The following is a 27,649-nucleotide window of genomic DNA, read 5'->3' as shown; positions in this document are numbered from 1 at the left end:
ATCTTTGGGTGCAGTGCAAAGCATGGGACTCTGGAGTGAGAAAGGCTTCTTGTTTACTGTCATAAACTCTTGGGAAAGTTACTCTTTGAATCTCCCTGTAATCTGTAAAATGGACAAAGATTTTGTGAGGGTAAACATAAGACAATGTGGGTAAGCCTTAGCAAGGGACCAGGCTGAAGGATGAGTTACTCTTGCTTTCTTATGATGCACCTGAAGCCTCTAAAAAGGTCAAGTTTAGGAGGTACCCAGACTACAATGTATAGGACAAGGGGCAAACTGTAGATGCAATTCTCCAACAGCCGCCTCTGGCCTGCCACTTGCACCTTCTGAAAAGAAGGGGGAGTGCTATTTCAGGACAGACACATTCCACCTCAATAGCCTTAGTAGAAATTTCTGGACCATATAGCAGCTGTATTTCCTAGGAAAGTCAACATGAGAAAGCTTCAAATAATTAACATTCCTAATGATCTCTGGGGGACAGATTAACCAATGAAAAATCTGCTTCCCAGAGGATAAAGTTGGCAAGATTAACCTTTCATTTTACATTTCGAAATTCAAAATGTTATTATCACCCATTCAGGATATGTAATCATGTTGGAAACAATGACTAATACATGGCCTGGAAGGAAAGAAAATTTAACTAACTCACCAAATTGCCTCTTTTAAGGAAACCCCTTTTGAATCTCTGATTTCATGTGTATTTCTTAAGATACCCCGAAGTATTCTGGTTTGAAAATCAAAGAATGGCACCATTTCCCCCATTAGTAGTAAATAGCAAAATTAACAGATAGGATGTTCCCAGTTTTGCATTTTCATCCCATAAATAGTTCTTGTATTGTCAACACTAGTTACCACTACTTTACTCAGCTCTTCCATTCACAGATATTGATGAGGTTAATAAACACATGGCTAAGGGATATTCCCTCAAAAATAATTCTGCATCATTATTTTTGACATATGGGGAGGTGTGTGCCTTTTTTAGTGGTTACAGTATTACTAGTCCCTAGGTCAGAATTACATGTGCATGTTTGGGTTTTAAGCTCCTTCATCAAGGCATCATGATATTTAGGTTCTCTGAACAGGTTTTCAAACCACTACTTTTTAGGATATAAACAAAAATCTCAGCTGTGTTCTTTTCTTGAAATACAACATAGGGAGGAAAAGTGTGGCTGCTCTATTTAGAGTGAAGGAATTAAACTCTGCAAAGAGCTTGAAGCAGGTAAAGTATATCTTTACATTGAGATCAGCTGGTATGTTTAGAAAATGATGATCTGCTAGGTTTCCCCATAAATTGAACTTTACTATTTATTTAGATATAGTGTAGGGACTTCCCTGGCTGTCCAGTGGTTTAGATTTTGCCTTTCAATGCAGGGGGTGTGGATTCGATCCCTGGTAGGGGAGCTAAGATCTCACATGCCTCACAGCCAGAAAACCAAACATGAAATGGAAGCAATATTGTAACAAATTCAAAAAAGACTTTAAAAATGACCTACATTAAAAAAATATTTTTAAAAAAGGTAAAAATAAACATAGTGTAAAAATCTGAAACTATTCAGGCAAGACAGAAAAATCCAAAGAGGAAAGGAACTAATCCCATAGCATCATACCATTGAAAATAACCAATGTTCACCTTTATGATTATCACTCTAGACATTTTTCTATGCCTTTCTTTAAAACAGAAAGGAATCATTTCAAAGAAAAGAATCATACCATATGTAAAATTTTACTTATTAAAATGTTTCATGAATTGACCTGAGACACCATGTGTTTATCATACATCACATTGATAACATAAGTTATTTAGCCTGGCTCAAGACCTTTAGTATGCTAAGCCACTTATTCAGCAGGATATTCCAACGGTCCAGGGGTTCTCTCAGGAGCTTGTCAATGACCAGTGTTTCCTTTGGAATGTATAGGGTTCAAGCAACTGGGTCTTGGTGCTTTAGCACTTTCCTGCACAGGCAGGAATCTGGTTGGCATCAGGCAACAGGGAACTTGTCTTAATTTCTGTAAGTTTGAGAAAATACTGTCCATGCCAAGAGTGGAGGATTGATGGTGCTTCTCTTTGCCAGGATGATCTGATCAGAAAGGCTTCCAGCCTTGGCATATCTTTTGAGAAGTCAAGCCTTCCCCATAAGTTCAGGCTCTGGAGATGAGCCCCAGGTGCCATCCTGGGGCTTCTCCTACCTCATGATGACTTCCTCCAGTGTCCTTTCCATCGTGATCCCGTTTGATCAGAGAGGGTCTAAAATCAGAACTACTTGACCCCAAGACAATTGTGCCCAACTCCTCCTTTATAACCAGTTTATCACCAAAGGGACAGTTGCTGTTAGACCATAAGAGGAGTCTCATTCAAAACAGTAGGTTTCTACAGCTCTTATATTTACCCTTATATGGGAGGCCACTCAGAATAACATCCCTTGGTTTGGTGGTTCCTCAAAATGCTAAACATAGAACTATTATACAACTCACCAGTTCCCCTCCTAGGTAGAATTCTAATCCAAAAGAGTTGAAAGCAGAGACTCAAAAAGATGTTTGCACACCACATTCATAACAATAGCTAAGTGGCAGAAACAACCCGTGTCCATCAACAGATGAAGAGATAAACAAAATATAATCTATCTATACAATGGAATATTATTCAACCATAAAAAGGAATGAAACTTTGACTTATGCTACGACATGGATAGATCTTGAAAACATTATAGTAAAAAAAAATAACCCAGATACAGAGAAGTATTTACTATATAATTTCATCTATATGAGGTACCTAGAGTAGTCACATTCATTCGGACAGAAAACCGTGTAGGGGAGGGGTGTAAAATTTCCCCTTCCCCCTTTCTGAGTTCTTGTGGCCAGACTAATAATAAAATAGGAAGACAGGTTATTAGGAGAACAGGGAACAAATTTTAATTCATGAACATGGAGATCTCATAGAAATAGCACCTAAGAAGTGGCCAAAGCAGGCAGCTTTTGTACTTTTTAGACAAAGAAATAAAAATTTTGTAAGGAATTGACAGGATAAAGAAACTTAGGTTTTGGGTGCTCAATTAGTGAAGCATCTAAACAGTTTGGTCTTGGGGTAGTAACTTAAAGAAGTAGCAAGGTTTGTTTATATAGGCTTCTTGGCCTAAATTCCCTATCTCTGTGATAAAGGGGTCTTTCTGCCTACTATAGGGAATACACCTTTCACATGAGAGATTTATATCCTGCTTTCAGGGAGACAGAGAGGAGGGTCAGAGTGCTGGTGACCATTTCTTAAGTAACTTAATTCAAAATAATCAATATGACAGACCTTTATACCACATAACAAGCTGAAAGGAGAAAGTATGTCAGAAATTAAAGAACAACTTTTTGCAATACTTTACGTTATAATTTGACATTATGAAGAGAAGAAGAAAACTGGAGACCCTCAGCAGAATTTCAATATTCTCTTGGAAGCCAGTACAAGCTATATATGTATCTACATTTTTCAACCTCTCATGAAATGTTTATTTTCAATTTTCTGCTTATTTCCTTGTCCTCTCCTAATCATTTTATCATGTGCATCCTAAGATCATTGCTCTTCCACTTCCCATTTTCCAGACTCTACTTGTAAGCACTCTTTGAAGGGGAAAAGAAGCACACAAATGCAAATATTTCCCTTATAAAACCCTTGAAGTCATACTGAAATCCTCACATGGAAATTTATGTACCTCGGTACCAATAAGTTTTCTTATCCCCACATAACTACTATTTTGAAAAGAAACACTTAACGCACAAGGTAGGGCGTACAAACTATATCGATGAATATTTATTTCTGATTTAAATGCCAAAAGTCATTACTTCTTCTGACTAAATGCCAAAGGACAAAATTACCCTAAGTTGTTTTTAAAAGTGCAAATTTTCATAACTAGGATATTATAGTGAATACATATTTTATTTAATGGTAAAAATACCTCTTATCCAATTAGTTAAAAAATCCTGTGGACATTTCCAGAAATAAATTTTCAGTGATGGTAGTAATTCAATCTTTCCTTCAGGGTCTTCAAAAAATGCTATATAAAAAAATGTATTAAGTTTTTTCTCCATATCGTTTTATTAAAATTAAAAACAACTCTATCCTAATAAAAAATTAATATGCCATTGTGGCATATTTGCGGGTGGCCCACTCTGAGCCCCAACAGCAGAACAAACTTTACCAGGAAGTACAGGGAGGGGACCATGGGGAGATATTGTTTGACGAGTACAGAGTTGCTGTTGGGATGATGGAAAAGTCTGGGGTATAGATAAAGTAATTGCTACCCAACATGGTGAATGTCTTTAAGCCACTGAATTATATACTTACAAATGGATAAAATGATGATTATTATGTTATCTTTTTATATTAAAATTTGTTTTTCATCCCTTGGCAAGTGACAGAAACTCCAGCCCAAATTTGCTTTGACTAAAGGTCGATATATTGGCTCCCGCAAGCTGGACATCTGGTAGACATCTGGGGAGACCCCAACCCCCACCCTAGCCGTCCCAGCCCTCCCCACCTACCTCCACTCCCCGCAGCCTGTTTATTATTGTAATGAGCAGAGCTTCATGTGCTTTTAGTAACCGCAGTGACGAAGACGACCTCCCTCCAGACCTGGCCGAGGCGGTGGGAGCGACCACAGCTCCGACCACGGCCACCACCTCCGCCACCACCACACCAGTCTCAGTGCCGCTGCTGTCCCCCAAGGTTCACAAGATCAGCTCGCCGCAGAACTCAGAAGGCAAGGGCCAGCTGTCCCCGGGGGCCAAGGTACGGGACGAGCCCTGAGGAGCAGCTGTACTTACTGCAGTTTCTGCATAAATTCAGTGTGTGGCATCTGTGTGCGTTTGAGCTTTGTGTCATCAACTCTGGGTGCTCCTAAGCAACAGTAACAACCGCATGTTTTATTTTTTGTTTGTTTTAATATAATCTGTCCCTGAAAGATAACCGTGTATGAGAGACAAATAGTATAATATAACAGCATGTATTCTGCACTTAAAGGGAAATTTAAGAGATTTCTGAGGGCAGTTTTGGTTTTAGAATATCATCCCTACAAACGCTATGACTCCACTGTGAAGGCAGAAAGTGAGAAATGACTTTTTACCTGCCAAAATGGAAAATCTGGAGAAGTAAAAACCTACAAGTATCCCCATCTCGTTCCTTATGGGAGATAGCCTGTGTTGATAGTTTGAAATTGGGCAATATTCTATCTGTCAGCTTGAAATTTCAGGAAATTGCCAGTGGTGTGAATGGGCTGTGACAAAGGTCTTACACAAGACATTTCTCTTGGTTTTCTTTGAGTGATGCTTGGTTGCAGTCACTCTTCAGCGATTGGTTTTGCTCTCCAAGCAAATGCTGGGTCAAATGCTGCTTGGTCCCTGGACCCCACTGAGGAATGCTGTGTGCATGAGATGGGGGCTCCCAAGGCAAGACCAGAGTCACAGAGTCTATACCGAATTGCTCCTTTCAAAACCTATGGCTGCTTTAAATGAGCAGTCACTCCATGGACCTTGTTTCTCTGAGCCTGTTTCTTCTTCCCAAAAACGGGAGTAAAATCTACTACCCTGCCCAACCCATGGGTCCAGTGGAGATTAAAGTGCTTGTGCAAACAGGATGCCTGAGGCTTCTGCAGCTCCAGGGAGCACGATTCCCAGTAACATCAGAGTTACAACAGTCCAAGCCACACCCTGCATGCCCACGGGCAGTCTTTCAGGGGGTCCATTCCTGGGGGTCTCTGGGAATGCCTCCAAGTTCCTCAACAGAATCCTGGCTGGACCCCCTCAGCCTGTGACCGGCCCAGACTGAGGCTCCCTGCTTTTCTGTAGATCACCTCCTGGGAACCGGAGTCGGGTTCCCCTCCACTGTGCCAAGTCCCTACACTGCTTTGTCCCAGGTGTGGACACAGGGTCATCTCTATATCCCAGGCTGTGGTTAAAACTACGTGAACACATTTACGAAACAGAAGGGAACTGGGTTGGAGACGCAGGCGGCATCCTATCAGAGGCCACAGGGCTCCCTCTCCTGGCCAGCTCTCTCCCTAGGGCTCTGCTTGCACCAAGTTAATGAGATTTGAGACTTACTTTTTCCCATATAGGGCTTCAAGGCCCCCATGCTGCTGAGACTCCAGGGCAAGACAGAAAAAATTTTTCCAAAAAATGAAAGATCCCACCCTCCCACCAGAAAGCTTTTCCTCACTATTGTGCAGATGAGTTTAGCTCCTTGAGGTCTTGGCCCCCTGGATCCAAGATAGGGTCTTTTCTTTCTCTTTATATATTCAAAGGACTCTTTGAAGTATTTTTCCCCCAAAGGCCAGTCAGAGAGCACTCAGAGCATTTAAGAAAAATTGTTTGCAGCTTCAAAAAAGACAGTTCCCCCTCCCTATAACCTGCTTCTACCCATGAAGATGTCAGAAAAATTGGGGTTTGGTCTCAATATTTTGTACCCTGCTGAGCAAGAGAACCGTAATGGGGGGGTTGGCGTAATAATGAGTTCAGTGCTAGTAAGTGAGGGGAGGAGAGAGGTAGGGAACAACCTGTATTTTCTGATGAAATTCCATGATCAGTCGAGAGCCAGCACTCACTGGGCTATTTCTGTTTTCAGGTTGTTTTTATTTTTTATTTGGAGGATCATTGCTTTACAATGTTGTGTTGATTTCTGCTCTACAACAACGTGAATCAGCTATATGTATACGTACACCCCCTCTCTCGTGAGCCTCCCTCCCACCCCTAACTGGGATGTTTTTGTCTGCCTCTGTAGAGCCCCTCTAACCGCGGAGGTGCCTTTACCTTGGAGCCGGGGGATCTCCTGATGGATTTCACGGAAGCCACTCCTCTGGTAAACTTTCTATTTTGCTAAAACCAGAAAAGCCGCAGACTGTAGACATGCCTTGGCAGTGGGACGGATGGACGGAGGTGGGCATCACCGAGGGGCAGGCTCTCCCTCTTGTCCTGCTCACAGCCTGGAGGCTCAGGGTCAGCTTTCTTCCAGGGTTCAGGCGTCAGGGGTCCCTCCACCTCCCAGAGCCCCTGAGGGAGGGCGGTGTCCCCTTTCCTCTGAGGGCGGCAACAGGAGCCCCGCCCCACCTGTCTGCTGATCCTTGAGCCTCCTAAGGCTCCTCCGTGCCTGAATCTTGGGTTCTCGGCTTCCCAGGCTGCGCCCCACATGCCTGACGTTGGGTATCTCTTGCTGTCTCTTCCAACAACATGCTCTGGCCTAAAGCACTGGCTCAAGGCCTCACCTTGGCTTTCCAGGCCCCTACCATCTGCCATCCTCTGCAGACAGGTCTCTCCTTAGGGATGGGATTCCTGCAGGTGGGAAAGCCAGTTGGGGGAGGGAGCACTGGACCAGGAGTCATGCAGACCAGAACTAGCTCCAGTCTCTGCTCCTCACCTTAAGATCCTGGCCACTGGATAATTGCTGCCCCATCTTCTGTTCAATAAGGATGTCATTGTTTGCCCTGCTTGCCTAAGAGTATGATGAGGATCACACAAGAGAAAGAGCCCCACATAGAAAGCAATATAAATATGTATAAGATATAATTAATATCACTGGATGACACAGGCAAGATTGGATGTACCTTCGGCTGGGCTTAGCCTGATACCCAAGGGTACTGGAACATAAATCATGGTTCGCAAATTTGGCTTGTGAGTCAAAATATGAGCCAAGTGAAAACCTATCTCCTGAGAACTGATCTGTGTGTTTGACTGTGCGCGAGGCTCTGGGAGTGGATAGGGCAGCTGGAGGCTAGAGGGGCTCTGGTTGATAAAGGGTCAGAATCCATAGGAGAGTCACGTGCAGGATGCTCAGGGAGAAGCCAGGTGGCAGTCATTCAGAACAGGCTAGTTGGACGAGGGTGCCCTGGGTGGGAAGGTTTTCTGGGCAGCTTTCAAGAGGGGACATATGAGGCCAAATGCTGCGCAGGCTTTAGGAATGATCACTGCTCCTGCCTCGGATAGCACAAGGAAATCGCTTGTGATTTCTGCAACTGTGCATCTCATCTGGAGAGCTGGTGCTGTCTGAGAGCTTCGAGTCGGCTCCTTCGGATAATCAGCTGAGAACTGACCATGGGTGATGCCCAGCTCGGGAACCTGCAGAGTTTCTTCCTTCCCATGATCAAGAAAATGGAGCTGGTCATTCATGCCCTTCTTGTTAGACAGATTGCCAAGATAGGGTAACCTCCAACAACAGGGAGCTTACTCCCTGTCCCCAGGACACTCTGCCTATGTCTCTGGGCAGCTCCGACAGAGCTCTGAAATAGGATCCATGTGCTGCACTGCCCAGCCACGGGACAGCTGAGGTCCTTGTACAAGACACAGCTGCTCACTTCACAGCTAGAGTCATCAGGGAGTATCTGTTCTCAAGATGAAGCATCCTTTGTCTCGTTTGTGCAGATTTGAGGCACAGGTACATGTTCACAGAGCGCATACATGTGCTAGGTGTGCTGGAGGGCTGGTATTTCCAGTTTTACTTCAGTCCAGAGTCCTATCTCTGAGAGTGCTGAAGAGTCCTAGAGAGGAAGAGGGGCTCCAGCTGCCTGCTTCCACCTTAGTCTGGTCCTCTTACTTCCATCTCCTTCATTTGTTCCTCCCACCATCACAGAAATAGGAACTGGAGCCCTCTCTGCCCTGTTGCTGGGGTGATGGAGAGGCGTGGCATCTGTATCTCCTAGGATAGCCAAGGAAAGACTAGACTTGGGGTCTGAGACTGGACGAACCTCCTAAAGCCACATCACTGCCCTGGCTCCTTGGGCCAGAGCTGGAAGGACAGGGAGCTGGCAAGAGAGGAGCAGGACAGATTTTCCAAACTTCATTAAACCAAGACACTGTTGGAGCTAGTTTAACCCTTATGACTTTCGACTCATGATCCAGTCTTTGCATGGAATGAAGTATGGTCCAAACAGCCAAGAAAAAAAATTCAATCTTTAACTGGCATATCTCAAAATAATGAAAGAAGATTAAATGAGCACCCCCCAGTAACACTTCTCGAATCTCTTTTTGCTTCTTTCTTAATTCTCTTGTACCCTGCACTGCCCTAAGGACTTACATCCTCAAACTTGCCACAAAAAACATGCTTTCCAGCTTCACTCTTATAGCATTTCCCCCCCTCCTTTTCCCAAATCTTTTCTTCTCTAATCTCCAACTGTTTGATTATGTGGCTCAGTTTAGCCATCCAAGTCCTGCAACCTCTGCGGCTTTGTTGTCTGCCCATTCCTGGAATCTGCATCGCAGACTCTTCGTGATCAGATAAGAGTTTCTGCCTGGGAGGGAAGCATGGGGGCGTGGGGATGGGAAAGGAAGAAGGCATGTGAGTACAGACAGCACCCACTCTCCATCTGGCATTTTCATCTGCTGTGCATGGGGGTGTGGGTGTCGGTAGAGTGAGGGGAGGTAGAGGGAGGGCATATGGACACATGAATCGTGTTGACCTTGGAATGCATCATTCCATCTACTGCAGGTCAGTCACACCAGCTTCCCTCTCCAGGTAACAAAGACCATTAACACCCACACCTCCTGCCTCTCTGATGCTTTCTCTTGGGGGCTTGTCTCTCCCTGATCCCTGCACTTAGGAACCACTCACCCAACTGCAGAGCCAGTCAGGATCCGGGTCTCCTCTGAGTCAGGGAACATCAGTCAGGAGTTGGTCAGGGAGGAGATGGTTCGGCCAAAGGAAGGGGGTCTAGGGCCCAGAACGGGCCCTGGGTTGGGGATCAGAAGAGTTGGTTTTCCATTTGTCTCAATAACTTAGTTTTTATTCTGACCCTCATTCTAGCAGAAGGGCTAAAGCTTAATCTCAAGTCAAATTGGGTGCCTCTTCCAGTCTCCCTGGGGTTGCATCTGTGTTCTTCAGGGCACAGGGAGAGGGAGGGAAGTCTCTTTAGTTTGTAAAGTCGTCTGTTAGCTGGTGCATCTGGGATACCCTCTGCTTCGTTCATGCCCCTTTTGGATGATGGAGATCACAGAGCTTCTGGGATATGAACCTCTCTGCTAGGGCGCAGGTCCCCTCTGCTCTTTTATTTTTGGAGGAGGAATCTTACAGTTACATTTGTTCATGCCTGAGGGCCGTGGCATTGCTACAAGTCACCACAACGTCGCATAACACAGTCAGACAGACATCCCATCCAAGGAAAGCTGGTTAGTGATAACTGTGAGCAGGTGTACGACTGGAAGCTTCCAAGGCTTTACTTCTTTTATCAGCACTCCTGATTTTATAAGCGATGAAGCCCACCAGCCCCATTCCTACCCACATCTGGTAAACTTGGGTATAGTAGTGCTTCGTGGGGATCCAAACGTTCTTAATAAGGCTTTGAAGTATCCTGGCACAGGACCAGCGGCTCAGGCAGAGCTAACTCCAAATGCGTCAGAAAGGTCACTCCCCTCTGCTCTTTCATCCTTGTTCCCCCGCCTCCATCAGTGAATGAGGGGGCACAGAGCCCCTTTGCTCAGCACTTACTCATGTCTACCCCTCCTCCCTTCCCCTGTGGATTTTCTCACCTATCCTCAAGTTGTCAATCTCTTTTGAAAGCTTACACATTTTTACCATCATTTATCTATACCTAAACCTTTCTATTCCCCCAAAGAGTCAGATTTTGAAACTCAGAAGCCACTCAGAACCTAGCTGCCTGAGTGTAGAAAAGATCCTAAGAGGGACAGAAATACCAGGAGAAAACAAATGGTATTTCCAAGTCGTATCCTATTACATGTGTTATCTTATTTCCTATTCGTTTGCTACGAGTCAGAAGTGTGGGAACTCCAGGGATGTTCTTTTGTTTAAATCTACTCAGATGCATTTAAAAATCTGAGTTTAAAATCTGAGTTCTAAATCTCCATTTAGAGAGGTCAGAGATGCTTGTGGAATGGACCAACATTTCTTTACCAATAAATGTCTGATGCTAGGCAAATAGGTCATCCATTTTAATCTCTAATTCAGACTCTGGTGGCCAACACACATTTTGGCCTCCAGGCAGAATGTCCATGTTTCCTGGTGATTCGTGCCTTAGATAGCATCCTATGGAACATGGGATTTGTCCCAAGGACCAGAAGCAGAGGGAGATTTTAAGTAGGCTGGTAAAACTTAACTGCAGTGGCTAATGTGGACTCCCTTGTTTCTGAAAAATGGATTTAGAGACAATGGACAAGAGGGTCTAGACCCATGGATTTCGGCTTTGCAAATGTCATTTCTGCCTCTCCCACATCTGAATAATAAAACAAGGCTGTGTTGAAGGCCATTGGGAATATGGTTGTAAAAGCCCCTTGGAGACTGCCTAGGACTGCACAGTAGTAAAGAGGATGGCGTTAGATCCATCTGGAGATGAAAAAGAAGGCTGCAACTTCCTTGATAATTTTTCAGTGACGCTTTCCCAGAGGCTGTCCTTGATCCATTATGCCAGGATCATACCAATGACTTAAGAAAATGCTCTTGAGCTAAAAGATACATGTATTTGTTCTCTGGAGTGAATGGTTCTTTCCTAAGACTCACACTAACCCTGTCAGTGACTCTCCTAACATCAGAGCTTTCTTTCCTCACCATCCTCATCCTCACTAGTACAAGCTGTCGGATCTCTGCTGGGTGCATGGCACTGTTTAGCGCTGGGGCTGAGTAACAAGGACGTGGGAACCCACTCCAGGACTCTTGCTTGGGAAATCCCACGGACAGAGGAATCTGGTGGGCCACAGTCCATGGGGTTGCAAAAAGAGTTGGACACGACTCAGCGACTAAACAACAACAACAGCAAAACCGGGGAACCCAGTATCCCAAGTAACATAGCATTTTCTCACAATGGTTGGTACCTTCCAGCGAAGCAGCAAGGCTCCCCTTTCTCCCAGTGCCTAGACAAGACGCCAAGGCCTGGGTCCATAGATGTGGGAGGGGGATCATGGCCAGCACGTCTTCTGAACACGGATAAAGAGCCATGACAGATGCAGTCTTGACTTCTGTATTTCTCCTCACTGATGTACCTCTTTCTTGGAGCTCTCTACTCACCTATCCACCATAATGTGGGTCCTTATTTAGCAGGGTATAGGAGGCCACTGGTTATGGAAGGCAGACACTCTCAAGCGTGTGGCCATTGCTCATTTTGCCCCCATGGCCAGCTTCATGGATTCATTTGAGCTCTTTCTGGCTTGGCCTGGGCAACGCTTTAGCATCCTCAACAGCATACCAGTCCTGTGTGGGCACAGGAGATGGCCCCCACCTGCCAGTCCTGGGAAGAGAGTTTTGATGGGTCCTTCTGCCCAGACAGTGGAGAAGATCAAGGAGGGCCGGGGAGGAGAAGAGAAGGTGGAGAGAGGAGGGAAGCGGGAGGGACCAGAAGTCAGGTGGCCAAAGGCCGGAAGGAGGCTGTGGGTGAGGCTGGCTGGAGAGCAGTCTGGAGTTGACAGATCCATCTTGCACTGTGCTATCTTTCTCTCCTTCCCCTCCCTTATCTGCTCCTCCCCTCTCTCACCACCTCGTCCTCCCCTTCTCTCCTCTCCTCGTGAGCAGGCAGAGCCCGCCAGCGCCCCCCACTGTGCCCACTCTCGCTGTTCTCCTCCACTCTCTCTCCCCATGAAGGAAGAGACCACTGGAGTTTGCATGCACCCTCCAATCAAAACGAGGCTGGTAGGTACCCTGGCAGGGAGAGGTGAGGCGGGCAGGACCACCAAGCGGCAGCCCCAGGGGTGTGCCCGGGCCGCAGGGGCTGTCCCTCCAGGATGGATGCAGAGTTTGGAGTCCAACCAGCCCTGGTCAAACTGGGACTCACGACTGTGGTCCCACCCCTCTCTCTGTAGGTCTCAAGAACTGTGAAGAGTTTGTTTTCTTAGAGCCATGATGTGCATAGATGCTTTCCGCAGAGAGAACACTCTTAGTTGCATTTCTGTTGCAAACAAAACTTTTAACTTGTCTTTTCCTGCTGTTTATCAAGATGACAATATGAGAATTACATAATGACTTGAAAGGAATCTCTTGCAATCCCAACCTGGCACAACTTTTTTTTTTTCATTTTTGCATGTTTCCTTCTAATATTTATTTATATTCATCCACAGTTTTACATAGTTAAATCATAGCATCCATGTCACCTGCCGTTTTCTTCTTTTCGCTTAACATTGTATTGCTTCTAGCTTGTTCTGGGTACCACGTTCTATGTATTCCATCAGGTGAATGGTCCACCATCTTCCTAACAAACTCTTTCCTGCAGGACGTGTGCTTTGTTTCCAGTTTGTCACTGTTCCAGGGAACACATATAACTTGTGCATCAGGGGTTTGATTTTTTCAGGCTGGACCCTGCTGGGTTCAATATTGCAACTTTGGCTTTGCCCCCGTTCTAACATGGTGGTACCAATGACAGCACCATCAGGAGAGTGTATGTGCTCTGTCAGAGCTCGGCAACCCAGAGAGTAACTGTTGGAATATCTTTTTCTTCTTTAGAGCAGGTATAAAATAACTCTTTGATGTTGCCAACTCTCGCATTTCTTTAATAGCAATAATAATCCTCTTCTTCCCTTTTATTTCATGATGGTCTGAGCCTATTCTGTATGTTACTTTCCACACTGCTGTTGGTCTCAGCACACCATGTTGAACCATTAAGCCCTGCAAGGAGTAAGGCTTCCGCTAGTCCTTAACCTGCTGTATAGCAAGCAGTTAGTCACTGCCAGAAACCCGAACTGGCACCTGGGTCCATGGGAATTTTGAGATGTTTAAAGAGACTTTTAAAAGAGAGTTTGGGGAAGGGGCAAGCAGGCTTGGATTAGACATCTCAGTGCCCACTCCAAGGACATTGTCATTTCTAGATGGGTTGAGTTGAGACCTACTCAACTCCCTCAGAAACCCTCAGCAGATTTGGGTCTGATCTGATGTGTTCCTGTGCATGCCTATCTTACCCCCCATTAGAATGACTGAAAGCCATCAAGTAACTACTGTCCGTAGGCAAGACCCTGAAAGTCACTAAAGCGACTGCACGTGGGAAGTGGTGGCCTTGACGTCTTGGCTGTAGCCCTCTGGTGGAAGTGGCAGTTTCTGCACCCCGAGGCTGCAGACAAAGCTAGTGCCAGTCATCAGGACCCTGGGCCTGCTGGCAGTCTTCTAGGCCAGCTTAAAGAAATATAACCCCCCCCCGCCCCCTCTCCTCCAAAGGCGTCTAGGAAGCCAGAGATGAAATGACCCAAGAGAAAGAAATGGAAGCAAAGGCTCTTGATGGCCAGTTGGCACTATCTGATCCTGCAGGATGTCCACCCTCTCCAGATGCCAGCACAGGGCACTTGTGATCACCATGCCTTCTGTCCCCAAGGCCATGGTGGTAGGATTCTTTCAGACTTACCCGGGTTCCCCTGAGGTTTCCCTCTATTGCCCAGAGTTCACAGGGAGCCCGACAACTAACGTGAATGGACAGGGAGCCCTCCTGGTCTGATTAGTCCAGGTCTCCTGGTATTCTGTCCACTCTGATAGACTCTGTTGCCTATCAGTGGCCTCTAGTCCATTGCCCACAGCCGCAGAGGGGCCATCAGCAGGCCCCCACGTAGCCCTCGCCTGCCTCATTACACCCCCTGGCTACGGTCAGTGTGAGGTAGTGTAGGCGTCCAGCAAACACGAGACTCCAGCCTGTCTTCCTTGCAGAGGCCTGGCCCTATCTCACAACTCCAGGCTCAGATACAACCGCTAGGCAACACTCATAGGGACCCTTGGTTTATTTCCTCGGCAAATAAGGAAGGCTCAGTGTGCCTTCTCCTGTATCCTTCAGTTCAGTTTAAAAGTGTGCTGCCAAAGATTTCAAAGTTTTGTTTTCTGATCTGAAAGTAACACTCTTCTCTGTCTCTTTTTTGAAGATAAAAACATTCCCGGCTGATCCAGTGACCCCTTTTCCTGATCCTTTCATAACAGGGCCACAGTTTACCGTAAGTAGATCCGGAAAGCAGATCTGTGTTTTAAGACATAGTTCCTGTGGATTGCCAGCCGACAATGCCAACAGCTAGTGTGTATTTGTTTATTTTTGGCTGCATTGTTTCTTAGTTGCGACATGCAGTGTTTTTGTTTGTTTGTTTGTTTGTTTTGTTGTTTAGCACATGGGCTTCTCTCTAGTTGTGATGCATGGGTTTAGTTGCCCCAAGGCATATGGGATCTTAGTTCCTGGACCAGGGATGAAACCTGCATCCCCTGCATTGGAAGGTGGGTTTTTAACCGCTGGACCACCAGGGAAGCCCCACCAACAGCTTCTTTTGATCGCTGTGAACTCTGTGAAGCTGAGAAGGAGTTGGGGTTTGGGGGTCAGCATTTTCTAGTTATTTTATCTTATTGAGGTGAGCTTCATGTAACATAAAATTAACCATTTTTGAAGTGACAATTTGGTGGCATTTAGTACGTTCAGTGTCATGCAACTACCACTTCTCATTCTAAAACCTTCTCATCACCCCCAAAGGAAATCTCATACCCAGTAAGTAGTCATCCCCATTTTCCCCTTCACTCTGGCCCTTGTCAGCCACCAACTTGCATTTTGTCTCTTTGGATTTGCCTAGTTTGGATATTCCATAAAAATGGAATCATACAGTACGTGACCTATGTCTGGTTTCTGTCACTTAGCATCATGTTTGTAAGGTTTATGTAAGGTTTGTAAGGTTTAAGGATGTATCAGTATTTTATTTCTTCTTATGGAGGAATAATATTCCATTGCACTTACATACCACAGTTTGTTGGTCCATCCATCCATACATGGATGGGTTTTGGGTTCTCCCCACTTTTTGGCTACTGTGAATAATACTGCTATGAACATGCATGTGCATGCATTTATCAGACTCTCTGTTTTCAGTGCTTTGGGGTTGGATCTGCATCTTGATAATGGTATGATTTATGATTTTAAGTTAAGATTTTGCCACTCTGAGCACCAGTCTCCTTTTATTTAAAGTGGAAGTAGTAATAAGAACATCTTCCTCCTCATATCTGGTTGAGGCAAGGGTCAAAAGGGATCAAGAACTTGAAAGTACTCGACCATGCACAGACCATCCCATGAATGTCAAGTACAATTGTTGTTCCTCAATGCTGGAAAGGCAGGGTGGTGTAAACATAGGAGCAGGTTGTCATGGCAACCGGCTTTCCTGTTGCCATGGCTCTCTGTGTCGCTGAGCAGCTTATTTAAACTCTCTGCAAACTGCTGAAATGTTTTTAAACATTTAAATGTTGTAGTTTCCTCATCTGCAAAGTGAGAGAGTTCGATGATTTTCAGGATTCTTTTCAGTGCCTCGACTTTTTTCCTTAATTAAGAGCTTGTGCAGAAGCTCACTCTCTGATGAGCAGAAGTGGGGAGTTTAGGCTCTCTCCTCTCTCTCCTGAGGCTTCCCTGGTGGCTCAGTGGTAAAGTATCTGCCTGCCAATGCAGGAGAGGCAGGTTCAATCCCTTGGGTTGGGAAGATTCCCTGGAGTAGGAAATGGCAACCCCCTCCAGTATTCTTGCCTGGAAAATCCCATGGACAGAGGATCCTGGGGGGTTACAGTCCATGGTGTTGCAAAGAGTTGGGCATGACTGAGCACCCATGCATGCCTCTTTCCTCTCCCTCCCTCCTCCTCCCAGGGATCAGAGTTTGCAATTCCTAGAACCAAGTGGTCCCTGAGGTTTCTTCCAAGGTCAGTCTAGAGGATCTTCCAGGTGGGCTCTGTGGTGCCCGAGGGGTAGCTCGAAGTGCAGTGTCAGGGGCTGGCTGATGGTCACTACCTGAGGTAGCTTCAGCCGTATGAACAGGAGGGCGTGAGCAGTGGCTGATTCAGGTCTGAGGATGAACAGACCTGGGAAGGTGTTCCGCAAGCAGTCCATGCAGAGACAAAAGCAGGTTTCTAGAACAATCCATGGGGCTTCCCAGGTGGTGCTACTGGTAAAGAACCAACTTGCAAATGGAGGAGACGTAAGAGATGTGAGTTCTGTCCCTGGGTCAGGAAGAGTCCCTGGAGAAAGGCATGGCAACCCACTTTTCAGTGTTCTTGCTGGAGAATCCCATGGATGGAGGAGCCTGGTGAGCTCCAGTCCGTGAGGTCACACAGAGTTGGACACAACTGCAGCGACTTAGCATGCACACACGCAGAACAATCTGTACCAGGGTCACGATCGGCTTCCAGCACCTGCCTTTTAAGGAACAGAGGGCAGAGACACGGGCCGGGCCAGGCATTCAGTGCTGCTGCCGGATACTCATCTGGCCCCTGCCGTTTGGCTGCGCACAGCTTCCCCAGCTGGAAGCTCCGGCTCCACTTCCTCCACTGGCCATAGCGGGCATTCTGGCCTGCTGCCCAGCCTTGGCAGGGCTGTGAGACACCCAGGGAAGCCCTTCCTGAAAAGCCGGGGGCTGAGATGGAGCAGGAAGCCAATGTCAGAAACCATGCTGGGACTTTGAAGAACCGGGCAAGAGTGGCTTGAAGGCGGCTAGAGCAGGGAGAAGGAGCGTCATGAGCCAGAGTCCTGGGGCAGAGAGGTCATCCCACCTCCAGGGGACTGAACTGAGGCCAGTGGGCCTAGAAGGCAGAGAGCAAGTGTGCGCGGCATGAGAGGAGGAAGGGGGGAAGCAGGGACAAACCCCGCAGGGCACAAGCGTGCTCCGCTGATCTCAGACGGGAAGTCCTTCAGTGAGAAGCCTTTGAAGGACTCTGAGCGGGGCAGTGACAGGGCAGCTGCATTTGGCGATGATCCCTGTGATGGCAGTGAGAGGAGCTGGGTTCAGGCAGTGTGGACTCTGGGCAGTCGTCTAGGAACCTCGAACAGCAGTTCAAGGGGAAGAAGGCAGAGAGCTTGACCCAGAGTGGCACTGATGGTGGAGGTGGACAGATGTGCACAGATCGGGGACATATTTAAGAAGCTGGTGAGGAATTAGATTGGATGAGGGAGAGAAAGGGCCAGAAATGGCTTTCAGATTTCTGACTTGCAGAATGTGGATGGAGAGTGGGTGCATTCACTGAGACAAGGAAATCTCAGGGGAGACTGAACCAGAAGGGATAATGAATTTGCCTCTTGCCATGATGTGTTAGAAATGCCTCAGAAATGCCTGGATGGAAACAGTGAATGGACAGTTGGATCAGTTTAGTTCAGTTACTCAGTTGTGTCCGACTCTGCAACCGCATGGACTGTAACATACCAGGCTTCCCTGTCCATCACGAACTCCTGGAGCTTACTCAAACTCATGTCCATCGAGTCGGTGATGCCATCCAACTATCTCATCCTCTGTCATCCCCTTCTCTTCCTGCCTTCACTATTTTCCAGCATTAGGGTCATTTCTAATGAGTCAGTTCTTCCCATCAGGTGGCCAAAGTATTGGAGGTTCAGCTGTAGCATCAGTCCTACCAATGAATATTCAGGATTGATTTCCTTTAGTATTGACTGGTTTGATCTCCTTGCTGTCCAAGGGACTCTCAAGAGTCTTCTCCAACACTACAGTTCAAAAGCATCAATTCTTTGGTGCTCAGCTTTCTTTGTGGTCCAACTCTCAAATCCATACATGACTACTGGAAAAATCATAACTTTGACTAGATGGACCTTGGTTGGCAAAGTAATATCTCTGCTTTTTAATATGCTATCTAAGTTTGTCATAGCTTTTCTTCCAAGGAGCAAACATTTTTTAATTTCATGGCTGCAGTCACCATCTGCAGTGATTTTGGAGCCCAAGAAAATAAAGTCTGTCACTGTTTCCATTGTTTCCCCATCTATTTGCCATGAAGTGATGGGACCGGATGCCATGATCTTCATTTTTTGAATGTTTAGTTTTAAGCCAGGTTTTTCACTCTCTTCTTTCACTTTCATCAAGAGGCTCTTTGGTTCCTCTTTACTTTCTGCCATAAAGGTGGTGTCATCTGCATATCTGAGGTTATTGATATTTTTCCTGGCAGTCTTGATTCCAGCTTGTGCTTCATCCAGCCCAGCATTTCACAGATGTACTCTGCATATAACTTAAATAAGCAAAGTGACAATATACAGCCTTGACGCACTCCTTTCCCAATTTGGAACCAGTCCATTGTTCCATGTCCAGTTCTAACTGTTGCTTCTTGACCTGCATACAGATTTCTCAGGAGGCAGGTAAGGTGGTCTGGTATTCCCATCTCTTGAAGAATTTTCCACAGTTTGTTGTGATCCACACAAAGACTTTAGCATAGTCAATGAAGCAGAAGTAGATGTTTTTCTGGAATTCTCTTGCTTTTCTATATCCAACGGATGTTGGCAATTTGATCTCTGGTTCCTCTGCCTTTTCTACATCAGCTTGAACATCTGGAAGTTCTTGGTTCACATACTGTTGAAGCCTAACTTGGAGAATTTTGAGCGTTACTTTGCTAGTGTATGAGATGAGCGCAATTGTGTGGTAGTTCGAACATTCTTTTGCATTGCCTTTCTTTGGGATTAGAATGAAATCTGACCTTTTCCAGTCCTGTGGCCACTGCTGAGTTTTCCATATTTGCTGGCATATTGAGTGCAGCACTTTCACAGCATCATCTTTCGGGATTTGAAATAGCTCAACTATTTCAAGGAATTCCATCACCTCCACTAGTTTTGTTCATAGTTATGCTTCCTAAGGCCCACTAGACTTTGCAGTCCATGATGTCTGGCTCTAGGTGAGTGATCACACCATTGTGGTTATCTGGGTCATGAAGATCTTTTTTGTATAGTTCTTCTGTGTATTTTTGCCACCTCTTCTTAATAGCTTCTGCTTCTGTTAGGTCCATACCATTTCTGTCCTTAATTGTGCCCATCTTTGCATGAAATGTTCCCTTGGTATCTCTAATTTTCTTGAAGAGATTGCTAGTCTTTCCCATTCTATTGTTTTCCTCTATTTCTTTGCAGTGATCACAAAGGAAGGCTTTCTTATCTCTCCTTGCTATTCTTGGAACTCTGCATTCAAATTTATATATCTTTACTTTTCTCCTTTGCCTTTTTCTTTTGCCTTTCGCTTTTTGGCAATTGGATATCGAAGTCTGTATCAGGAGAGAGGACTAAACTGGAGATTATAATTAGCAAGTTATTAATACCAACAGCTGGATGGTAATGGAAGCCAAGTTCATAAGCTTCAGCTTCTTAATTTTCTTCCTTCTGTGCATCATATTCTCTTTTCTTCCCTACCGAGGTCAAGATACTTGACCTTGCTGTAGAGCTGGCCTCTCCAGAGTCTTCCTGACCTATCCTGTCCACAGTCAAGGGGGAGTTCAGCAGCTCCAGGGAGCTCCATACAATTATTCTGGTAGTTGATCCAGCATTGACCTTGAGCCTGAATTCAACAACCATACTCCTTGGTTGGTTCTGAAGCCAGTTCCTACCTTGTATTTGAGCCTGTTGACTCGATAGTCAGACAAGGGCCTCGGTCTGTCTGAGATGAGGACCTCTGCCTGACTCTGGTCAGATTTCTGTCCCCTGTTCTTCTTCCTAACCTGGCCTGTCCCTACGTTACCTGCTTTGTTCCAGCAAATGTTGGTTCATTCATTTCTTCATTCAGCAAATATTAAGAAGACGAGTACTCAGGGTTGAGATTTAATAATAGTAATTTTCACTGCTCCCTGAGGGCATTATTGGGCTTCTCAGATGGTGCTAGTGGTAAAGAACCCAATGCAGAGGTAGGTAAAGAACCTACCAATGCAGAAGACTTAAGAGAACATGGATTCAATCCCTGGGTCGGGAAGATCCCCTGGAGTAGGAAATGGCAACCCACTCCAGTATTCTTGCTTGGAGAATCTCATGGACAGAGGAGCCTGATGGGTTACAGTCCATAGGGTCGCAAAGAGTTGGACATGACTGAAGTGACTTAGAACACAAGATCATTCTTAAATGAAGTTAGCTCTTTTTTTCCTATTTTGAGTGCATGGCAGTGAGGAATATAATAACTGTTAGTAAAGTTTGATGCCACTGCCTTGATTCATGCTAAGGCCCTGATACCTTCCCCACAATTGCCTTTGTATGTAAGTACATTTCCCTCTTTTTACAGAAAGAGTCAAAATTGGCATCAAAAGCCCAACCTACACCCACTTTATTGAAGCAACAAAATAACATCTTACCCCAGCTCCTGTATCAGGAAGGCTGGACTCAGCCATGCTTTAAAATGACAAATTGAATTTCCTATTCCTGCTCCATGACTGCTATGGGTGGGCTATGCCTTCTGCTCTGTGTTGCTTTGTTTCTGGGACCCTGGCTAATGGAGCAGCTGCCATCTAGAACACTGCCGGTCACAGAGGCTGGGGGGGCGGGGAAAGAAGTGACAGATCACACACCAGCACTTAACTCTTCCAATGGAAATAAAACATGGTGGCTCATTTCCATGGCTAAAGCGAGGCACTGGCCATGCCTAACTTCAAAGTGGGGGTGAGGGGGACTTTCCTGGGGGTCCAGTGGCTAAGACTCTCTGTTTCCACTGCAGGGGTCACAGGTTTGATCCCTTGCTAGAGAACTAAAATCCCGCATGCCAGGAAGCACAGCCAGTAAATAAATAAAAATTCATAAAAAAAAATTTTTTTAAAGTAGGCTGGGGAAGTGTAATCCTACCATATGCCTGGAAAGAAATGAGCCAGCATTATCTAAGGAACCACATGAGTGACCACTACATCCCAGTGTTTGTGAAAGCCCCCTGTGGGAAACATCACATGCCAGCAACTCTGTGACGCTCTGTTCTCATGATCAGTTCTCTGGCATTGCTCCAGCCCAGGCCAGCTCAGTTCTGTGTCTGGAGGTAGTTGTAAAACAAACAGGGGCTTATATTTTTCAGCAGTAGTCTTTTAGGACTCTCAAAGCTAAAGATTCTCCCCATTTAGAATCTTGGTTCTAAGGTGGCTCAGATGATAAAGCGTCTGCCCGCAACGCGGGAGACCCAGGTCCGATCCCTGGGTCAGGAAGATCCCCTGGAGAAGGAAATGGCAACCCACTCCAGTATTCTTGCCTGGAGAATCCCATGCACAGAGGAGCCTGGTGGGCTACGGTCCGTGGGGCCGCAAAGAATCGGACATGACTGAGCAACTTCACTTTTTTTCACAGTGCTTACTGTGTGACCTTGGGAAGATTACTGAACGTCTCTGAGCCTCAGTTTTCCTTTTCCATAAAAATCAGTTCCAAGATGTGCTATTTTCCACCTTCTAACATCTCTGAAATGAGAGTAGGTATTACAGAAGTGGGCCTGACAGAGTTTGAATGATTACTTTTTCTCTGTGGCATGTGCAAAAAATGGTGCATCTTATAAATGATGGTGTCACACGTGATGAGACATGACCTCCCCCTTAAAGACTGTGAAGAGGTAATACATGTACAGTGCTTAGCACAGTGGCTGGCACTAAATAAAATGGTTTAATAAATGGCTATTGATGAACTATTATTAAGAAATAACAGGGATGGTGTGCTAAGGCTGAGGAAACAGCTGACCATGTGAAAATGAAACCCCAACTGAGGCTGACTTCCTCTTTTCTGTCTCCCCTCCAGGCAGACTTTAGGGACAGTAAACTGCAGTGCTGTCCTGGCCAGTCTTCCCCGCTGATTCCAGCAGCGACCCTGAGGCCCTTGACAGAGCCCGTGTCCACAGTGCAGACCGTCTACACCATTCGGAAGCCTGTTTCTCCGGCAACCAGGTGTGTCCGATCAGCAGGTGCCAACTGGTAACGCTGGTGTCAGGGAAGCCAGGCGCAGGCTCACTGTGTCTGTCACACCTGCAGCAACGTTTGTGACACTCTCATTCATTCTTTTCTTCATGTATTCTCGAAGTATTTACTGAAAGGCCATCAAAGGCTAGATAGTATTATTCTAGGTGCTAAGGATGTAGAGTGAGCAAAACAGAACCCTCCCAACCACAAACTAGCCCTCCGAATTGTTTCCCACGCTTTCTCGATGCATATGCACACTTTTTTTTTATCAGTATGATCAGTGTGTACATAATCTTTGATTACGTCCTCCATCTAAAACATATCTTCTCTTTTCAACACTGATCCTGCTCTCACCACTTACAGTTTCTTTGTATTCATGTAGTGTGGTTAACCTCACTTGTTGCCATTACTAGATATTTGAGTTATATCCCATTTCAGATTAAGCTGAAGATCCCCTGGAGAAGTGAATGGCTACCCACTCCAGTATTCTCGCCTGGAGAATTCCATGGACAGAGGAGCCTGGCGGGCTGTAGTCCATGGGATGGCAAAGTTGGACACAACTGAGCGACTAACACTTTGACTTTCACATTGCTGAGAGGGCGCCATGTGCGAGGTCCTATATTCAGCTCTGGGGTTCAGAGAGGAATGGTGTATCTAACAGTCAGTCCTTTGAGGAGCGGTACCTTCAGAAGCTCACTGTCTGATGGGGGAAATCCATAGGCAGCCAATTTCAGGTCATTGTGGGGCCGGCAAATGTAGGGGTTCCTTAAGGAGCCTGAAAGAGCAAGTCAAGAGCTGAGCTTGGGAAACGGCATTTAAACTGATAACTGCTCTTACCATTTTTGAGCGTGCATCTCACCATTTTGTCACCTACTCTTTCTCAGTGCAGAGACACTCCGGCAGGAACTGGAGAGAGAGAAGATGATGAAAAGACTGCTGATGACCGAACTGTGAAACTCTCCCCGGTTGCCTGGAGGATGGCACGGTGCCTTCTGGACGTTTTCTTTCCCCGGGCTTCATGTGCTCGCAGTAGCGCAGTCTACAAACGTGGGCTCTGTTCGCCCAGGTCTCCATGGTCAAAGCCAACCTCTGGCTTGACTTTTATTGGAAAAGTTATTTGCTGTCTCCTGAGTATCAGAGGTTTCCCTACTACTCAATGTAGTTGAGACAAAATTTGGTAAGCCTAGGAGAAGAAAGATGGGAAAACCGGGATTCCTTCTCAGAAGCACCTGTGTGTACATATTAATAACCACAGGGGTTAATATGGCATGGAATCCTTTGTTCTCAGTCTCAACCATGTGATTTTGTATGACTGACACTTGCACCAAGCTTTGACTGTTTGTTAAAGAGTCATTTTTAATGAGAGAATAATTCTTTACTGCTGGTTTTTCATTTACACTGGTAAATGCACAGATCTTATAAAGTCTTTAACATTCATTTTTATTCAGACACGAGTAGGTGAACTAAAAAAGGAAAGTTGCAATCACCAGGACTGAAGTTATTTCAGCTTAATCTGAAATATAATTTAACTTGTGAATTTGGGGGTTATGATATTATTGGGGATACACAGACTTTATTATTGAACTCAAAGTAAAAGCTTGAATTGTCTGAAATAGTTGAAATTGTCTAAAAATCCTTACAAAGGGATTTGATAGCAGGATTCATTTGGATGTTCCATGAAGGAAAATTATCTCTAAAGTTGATCAACTCATGTCCTGTTGATAGAAACTTGACCAGAAGAAACTTTGCTCTTTTTTATATAGTTTCAATAAATGTGTTTTTAAATTTTTCTTATGCACTTGAACAACTTTGCAGGAATAAAAGAACCCCCTAACCACAAACTAACCCTCTAAATTGTTTCCCACGCTTTCTCAATGCATATGCACACATTTTTCCATCAGTATGATCAGTGTGTACATAATCTTTGATTACTTCCTCCATCTAACACATGTCTTCTCTTTTCAACACTGATCCTGCTCTCACCACTTACAGTTTCTTTGTGTTCATGTAATGTGGTTAACTTCACTGGTTGCCATTTCTAGATATTTGAGTTATATCCTATTTTTCATTCTCATAAATCGTGCTGCTATGACTGTCTTTGTAAAAAATAAAATGTTTCTTCCTTTGGATTCTTCCCTTGGGAGTATCTCCAAAGAGAGAGGACAAGGTCAAAGAGCATGAAGTATTTTATAGCTCTTGTTTCATATTGTCAGATTGCTTTCTAGAAAGATCCAGTCTCCTGGTTGAAAGGACCTTAAAGGTCATCAAGTTCAACCTCCCATCTTCTCTAAATGCTTGAAACCCCTCTACAATTTTTGATGCCACCAGCAATGTATAAGCATTTCTATTTACCAATAGTTCTGCCAGTATTGGGTTTTGCCATTTTAATTTATTTTTGCTAGTTTAATAAGTGCATATAGTTGTTCTTAAAAGGTTGTTTTATTTCATTAATTGCTAGCAAAGCTGAGCAGTTTTCCATGTGATGACTTAGTAGCTGTATTTCCTTGTGTGTAAAATATCCATCCATTTCTTAAGACCACTTAAGTGGGATTGATCTCATATATTTGTATCAGAATTGTATTTTTATGTTGTATTGTATACTTTGCTCTCCTCTCCCTCTCCTTAAATCTGAATGGTGCCAATAATTTGATACTAATGATATAAAAAAAAAAGCAATGCCTCATTGACTAGCATTGTTGTGAAATGAGGTAATGTGCGCAAATATTCAGATAACAGAGGATTAACCCTTTTAAGTGATGAATCTTTACAATTTTAATATTTTTTGAGGGAAATCTTTCTAAAATATATTACGCACTTCCCTGCCTTAGTAAACAGAGTACACTGGAGAGTATTTAACCTTTTCTTGATGAGTCATGGTCATCATTACAAACATCAGCCCCTTTGTACCTTGGTGTGGTGTCGTGATGTCATCAGGAGCCTGTCCAAACATGCAGGGCTTGGCTTGCCTTTCACAGACTAACGCTCTTCTCAGTGATGGTTTGCACTGCTGTCTGCTCTATTGGTGAAGCTGTCAGGGGCAACTGTGGTATCTGGGAACTTTTACCCCCTTCCATACTACCCGACCCCTGGCTGTATTTAAAACAGCTTTCGCCGTTCTTTATGTTGTGCACACGATACAAAATGTGTTCTGTACAATATGGGGGAAGTGTTTGTGTCTCGGGTTGTCACGTCCTGCCAATCCCTCCTCTTCTAACCTGCTTTCTGAGTCTTCTGCTCGTCACCTCCTGCTCTCTGATGGAAACCTCCAGGGCAAAGCTGAAATTTTCTTGAGGAAGCCAGGAAACGCAGTGCTACATGCGTGTCAGGTTGGCTTTGCTTCTGAGGAGGGGGCGGTGCATGGGGGTTTGGGCCATTGTTCTCAGGAGGCTCTGAGCCTGCTGCTTCTTCCTCCACGGCCCCCTGCGTCACAGATGTTTCGGAAGGTCGATGTCACTGGAAGTCTGATCACGAACAAGTTGGCTGTTACTGTATATGAAAACCCAGTACCTCTGGCAGCTCAACTCTAACCAGTAAAATCAAGAGGATTCCATCCTTTCAGCAGTTGTCCTGTTATTTGCCTATGTACATGTATGTTGGGTGCTTGGAGTTGGGACCTGAGAAGATGACATTGTGTTGGGTGGATTCATAGCGATAAAAATGAATTGGTATAGTCACTTCACCTTTTTAAAAAATATATACTTAAACCCAAAATAACAGTACCGTACAATCCCACAACACATCATATGTCCAAGAAGAAAAATCAGCTTGCTGACATGATCATTCCAGAGCAAGAGTTCCAAACTGTGGGCCACAGACTCTTGGTGGGCATGGGGAAAGTGAAACTGTCAGTCAATCAGTCATGTCTGACTCTTTGTGACCCAATGGACTGTAGGCCTCCAAGGTTCCTCTGTCCATGGAAATCTCCAGGCACGAATACTGGAGTGGGTAGCCATTCCCTTCTCCAGGGGATCTTCCTGACCCAGGGATCAAACCTGGGTCTCCTGCATTGCAGGCAGATTCTTTACTGTCTGACCCACCAGGCAAGCCCAGTGGACATGAGGGTGGGGACCTAATGCAAGTGGTCTGGGAATCCTGTGATCCTGAGTTTCTGGATTGTAGATTGCATAGGAGATCCTTATGTTTGAAGAGTTTAAAAACTAGATTCTAGAGAATTTGGAAGATCCCACGTGAATTCACCCCAAAATTTATACCCCCAGAATAGCACAAGAATCTTCTAATGTCACCTTTATCTTTCTTTCACCATCTCAAAGATCACAGGTTTTTAAAAACTTGAAATTCATCACGTTAACCATTTTAAAGTATATTCAGTATTTTTTTTTAGCATCTTCATAATAACATATCAATTTAGTTCAGTTGCTCAATCGTGTCTGACTCTTTGCGACCCCATGAACCGCAGCACGCCAGGCCTCCCTGTCCATCACCAACTCCCGGAGTTTACTGAAACTCATGTCCATTGAGTCACTGATGCCATCCAACTATCTCATCGTCTGTCATCCCCTTCTCCACCTGCCCTCACTCTTTGCCAGCATCAGGGTCTTTTCAAATAAGTCAGACCTTTGCATAAGGTGGCCAAAATATTGGAGTTTCAGCTTCAACATCAGTCCTTCCAACGAACACCCAGGACTGATCTCCATTAGGATGGACTGGTTGGATCTCCTTGCAGTCCAAGGGACTCTCAAGAGTCTTCTCCAACACCACAGCTCAAAAGCATCAATTCTTCTGTGCTCAGCTTTCTTTATAGTCCAACTCTCACATCCATACATGACTACTGGAAAAACCACAGCCTTGCCTGATGGAACTTTGTTGACAAAGTAATGTCTCTGCTTTTTAATATGCTGTCTAGGTTGGTCATAACTTTCCTTCCAAGGAGTAAGTGTCTTTTAATTTCATGGCTGCAATCACTGTCTGCAGTGATTTTGGAGCCCCCAGAAATAAAGTCAGCTACTGTTTCCATTGTTTCCCCATCTATTTGCCATGAAGTGATGGGACCAGATGCCATGATCTTTGTTTTCTGAATGTTGAGCTTTAAGCCAACTTTTTCACTCTCCTCTTTCACTTTCATCAAGAAGCTCTTTAGTTCTTCTT

The 27,649-nt window shown here is 45.1% G+C and overlaps 1 protein-coding gene across 9 annotated transcripts in view; it reads left to right on the top strand.

Annotated features, from left to right (window-relative positions):
- EPB41L4B (erythrocyte membrane protein band 4.1 like 4B) overlaps positions 1–26,066 on the top strand; it is a 140,813-nt gene extending 114,747 nt beyond the window's left edge. For 3 of the 9 annotated variants that reach the window (XM_065946957.1, XM_065946953.1, XM_065946952.1), the window contains 6 exons: positions 4,582–4,771; positions 6,758–6,835; positions 12,482–12,598; positions 14,800–14,868; positions 22,386–22,558; positions 23,428–26,066. In XM_065946957.1, the coding sequence (XP_065803029.1) occupies positions 4,582–4,771; positions 6,758–6,835; positions 12,482–12,598; positions 14,800–14,868; positions 22,386–22,558; positions 23,428–23,497 (697 nt within the window). In that variant the 3' untranslated portion in view covers positions 23,498–26,066. The remainder of the gene's footprint in view (positions 1–4,581; positions 4,772–6,757; positions 6,836–12,481; positions 12,599–14,799; positions 14,869–22,385; positions 22,559–23,427) is intronic. The other 6 variants (XM_065946956.1, XM_065946954.1, XM_065946955.1 and 3 more) reach the window with 6 other exon arrangements.
- Positions 26,067–27,649: the final 1,583 nt, after the last annotated feature.

Source organism: Muntiacus reevesi, chromosome 10 (assembly GCF_963930625.1).
Source record: "Muntiacus reevesi chromosome 10, mMunRee1.1, whole genome shotgun sequence".
Taxonomy (NCBI): domain Eukaryota; kingdom Metazoa; phylum Chordata; class Mammalia; order Artiodactyla; family Cervidae; genus Muntiacus; species Muntiacus reevesi.
Note: the sequence above shows the minus strand (reverse complement) of the source record. Positions and strands in the feature narration are given on the sequence as shown.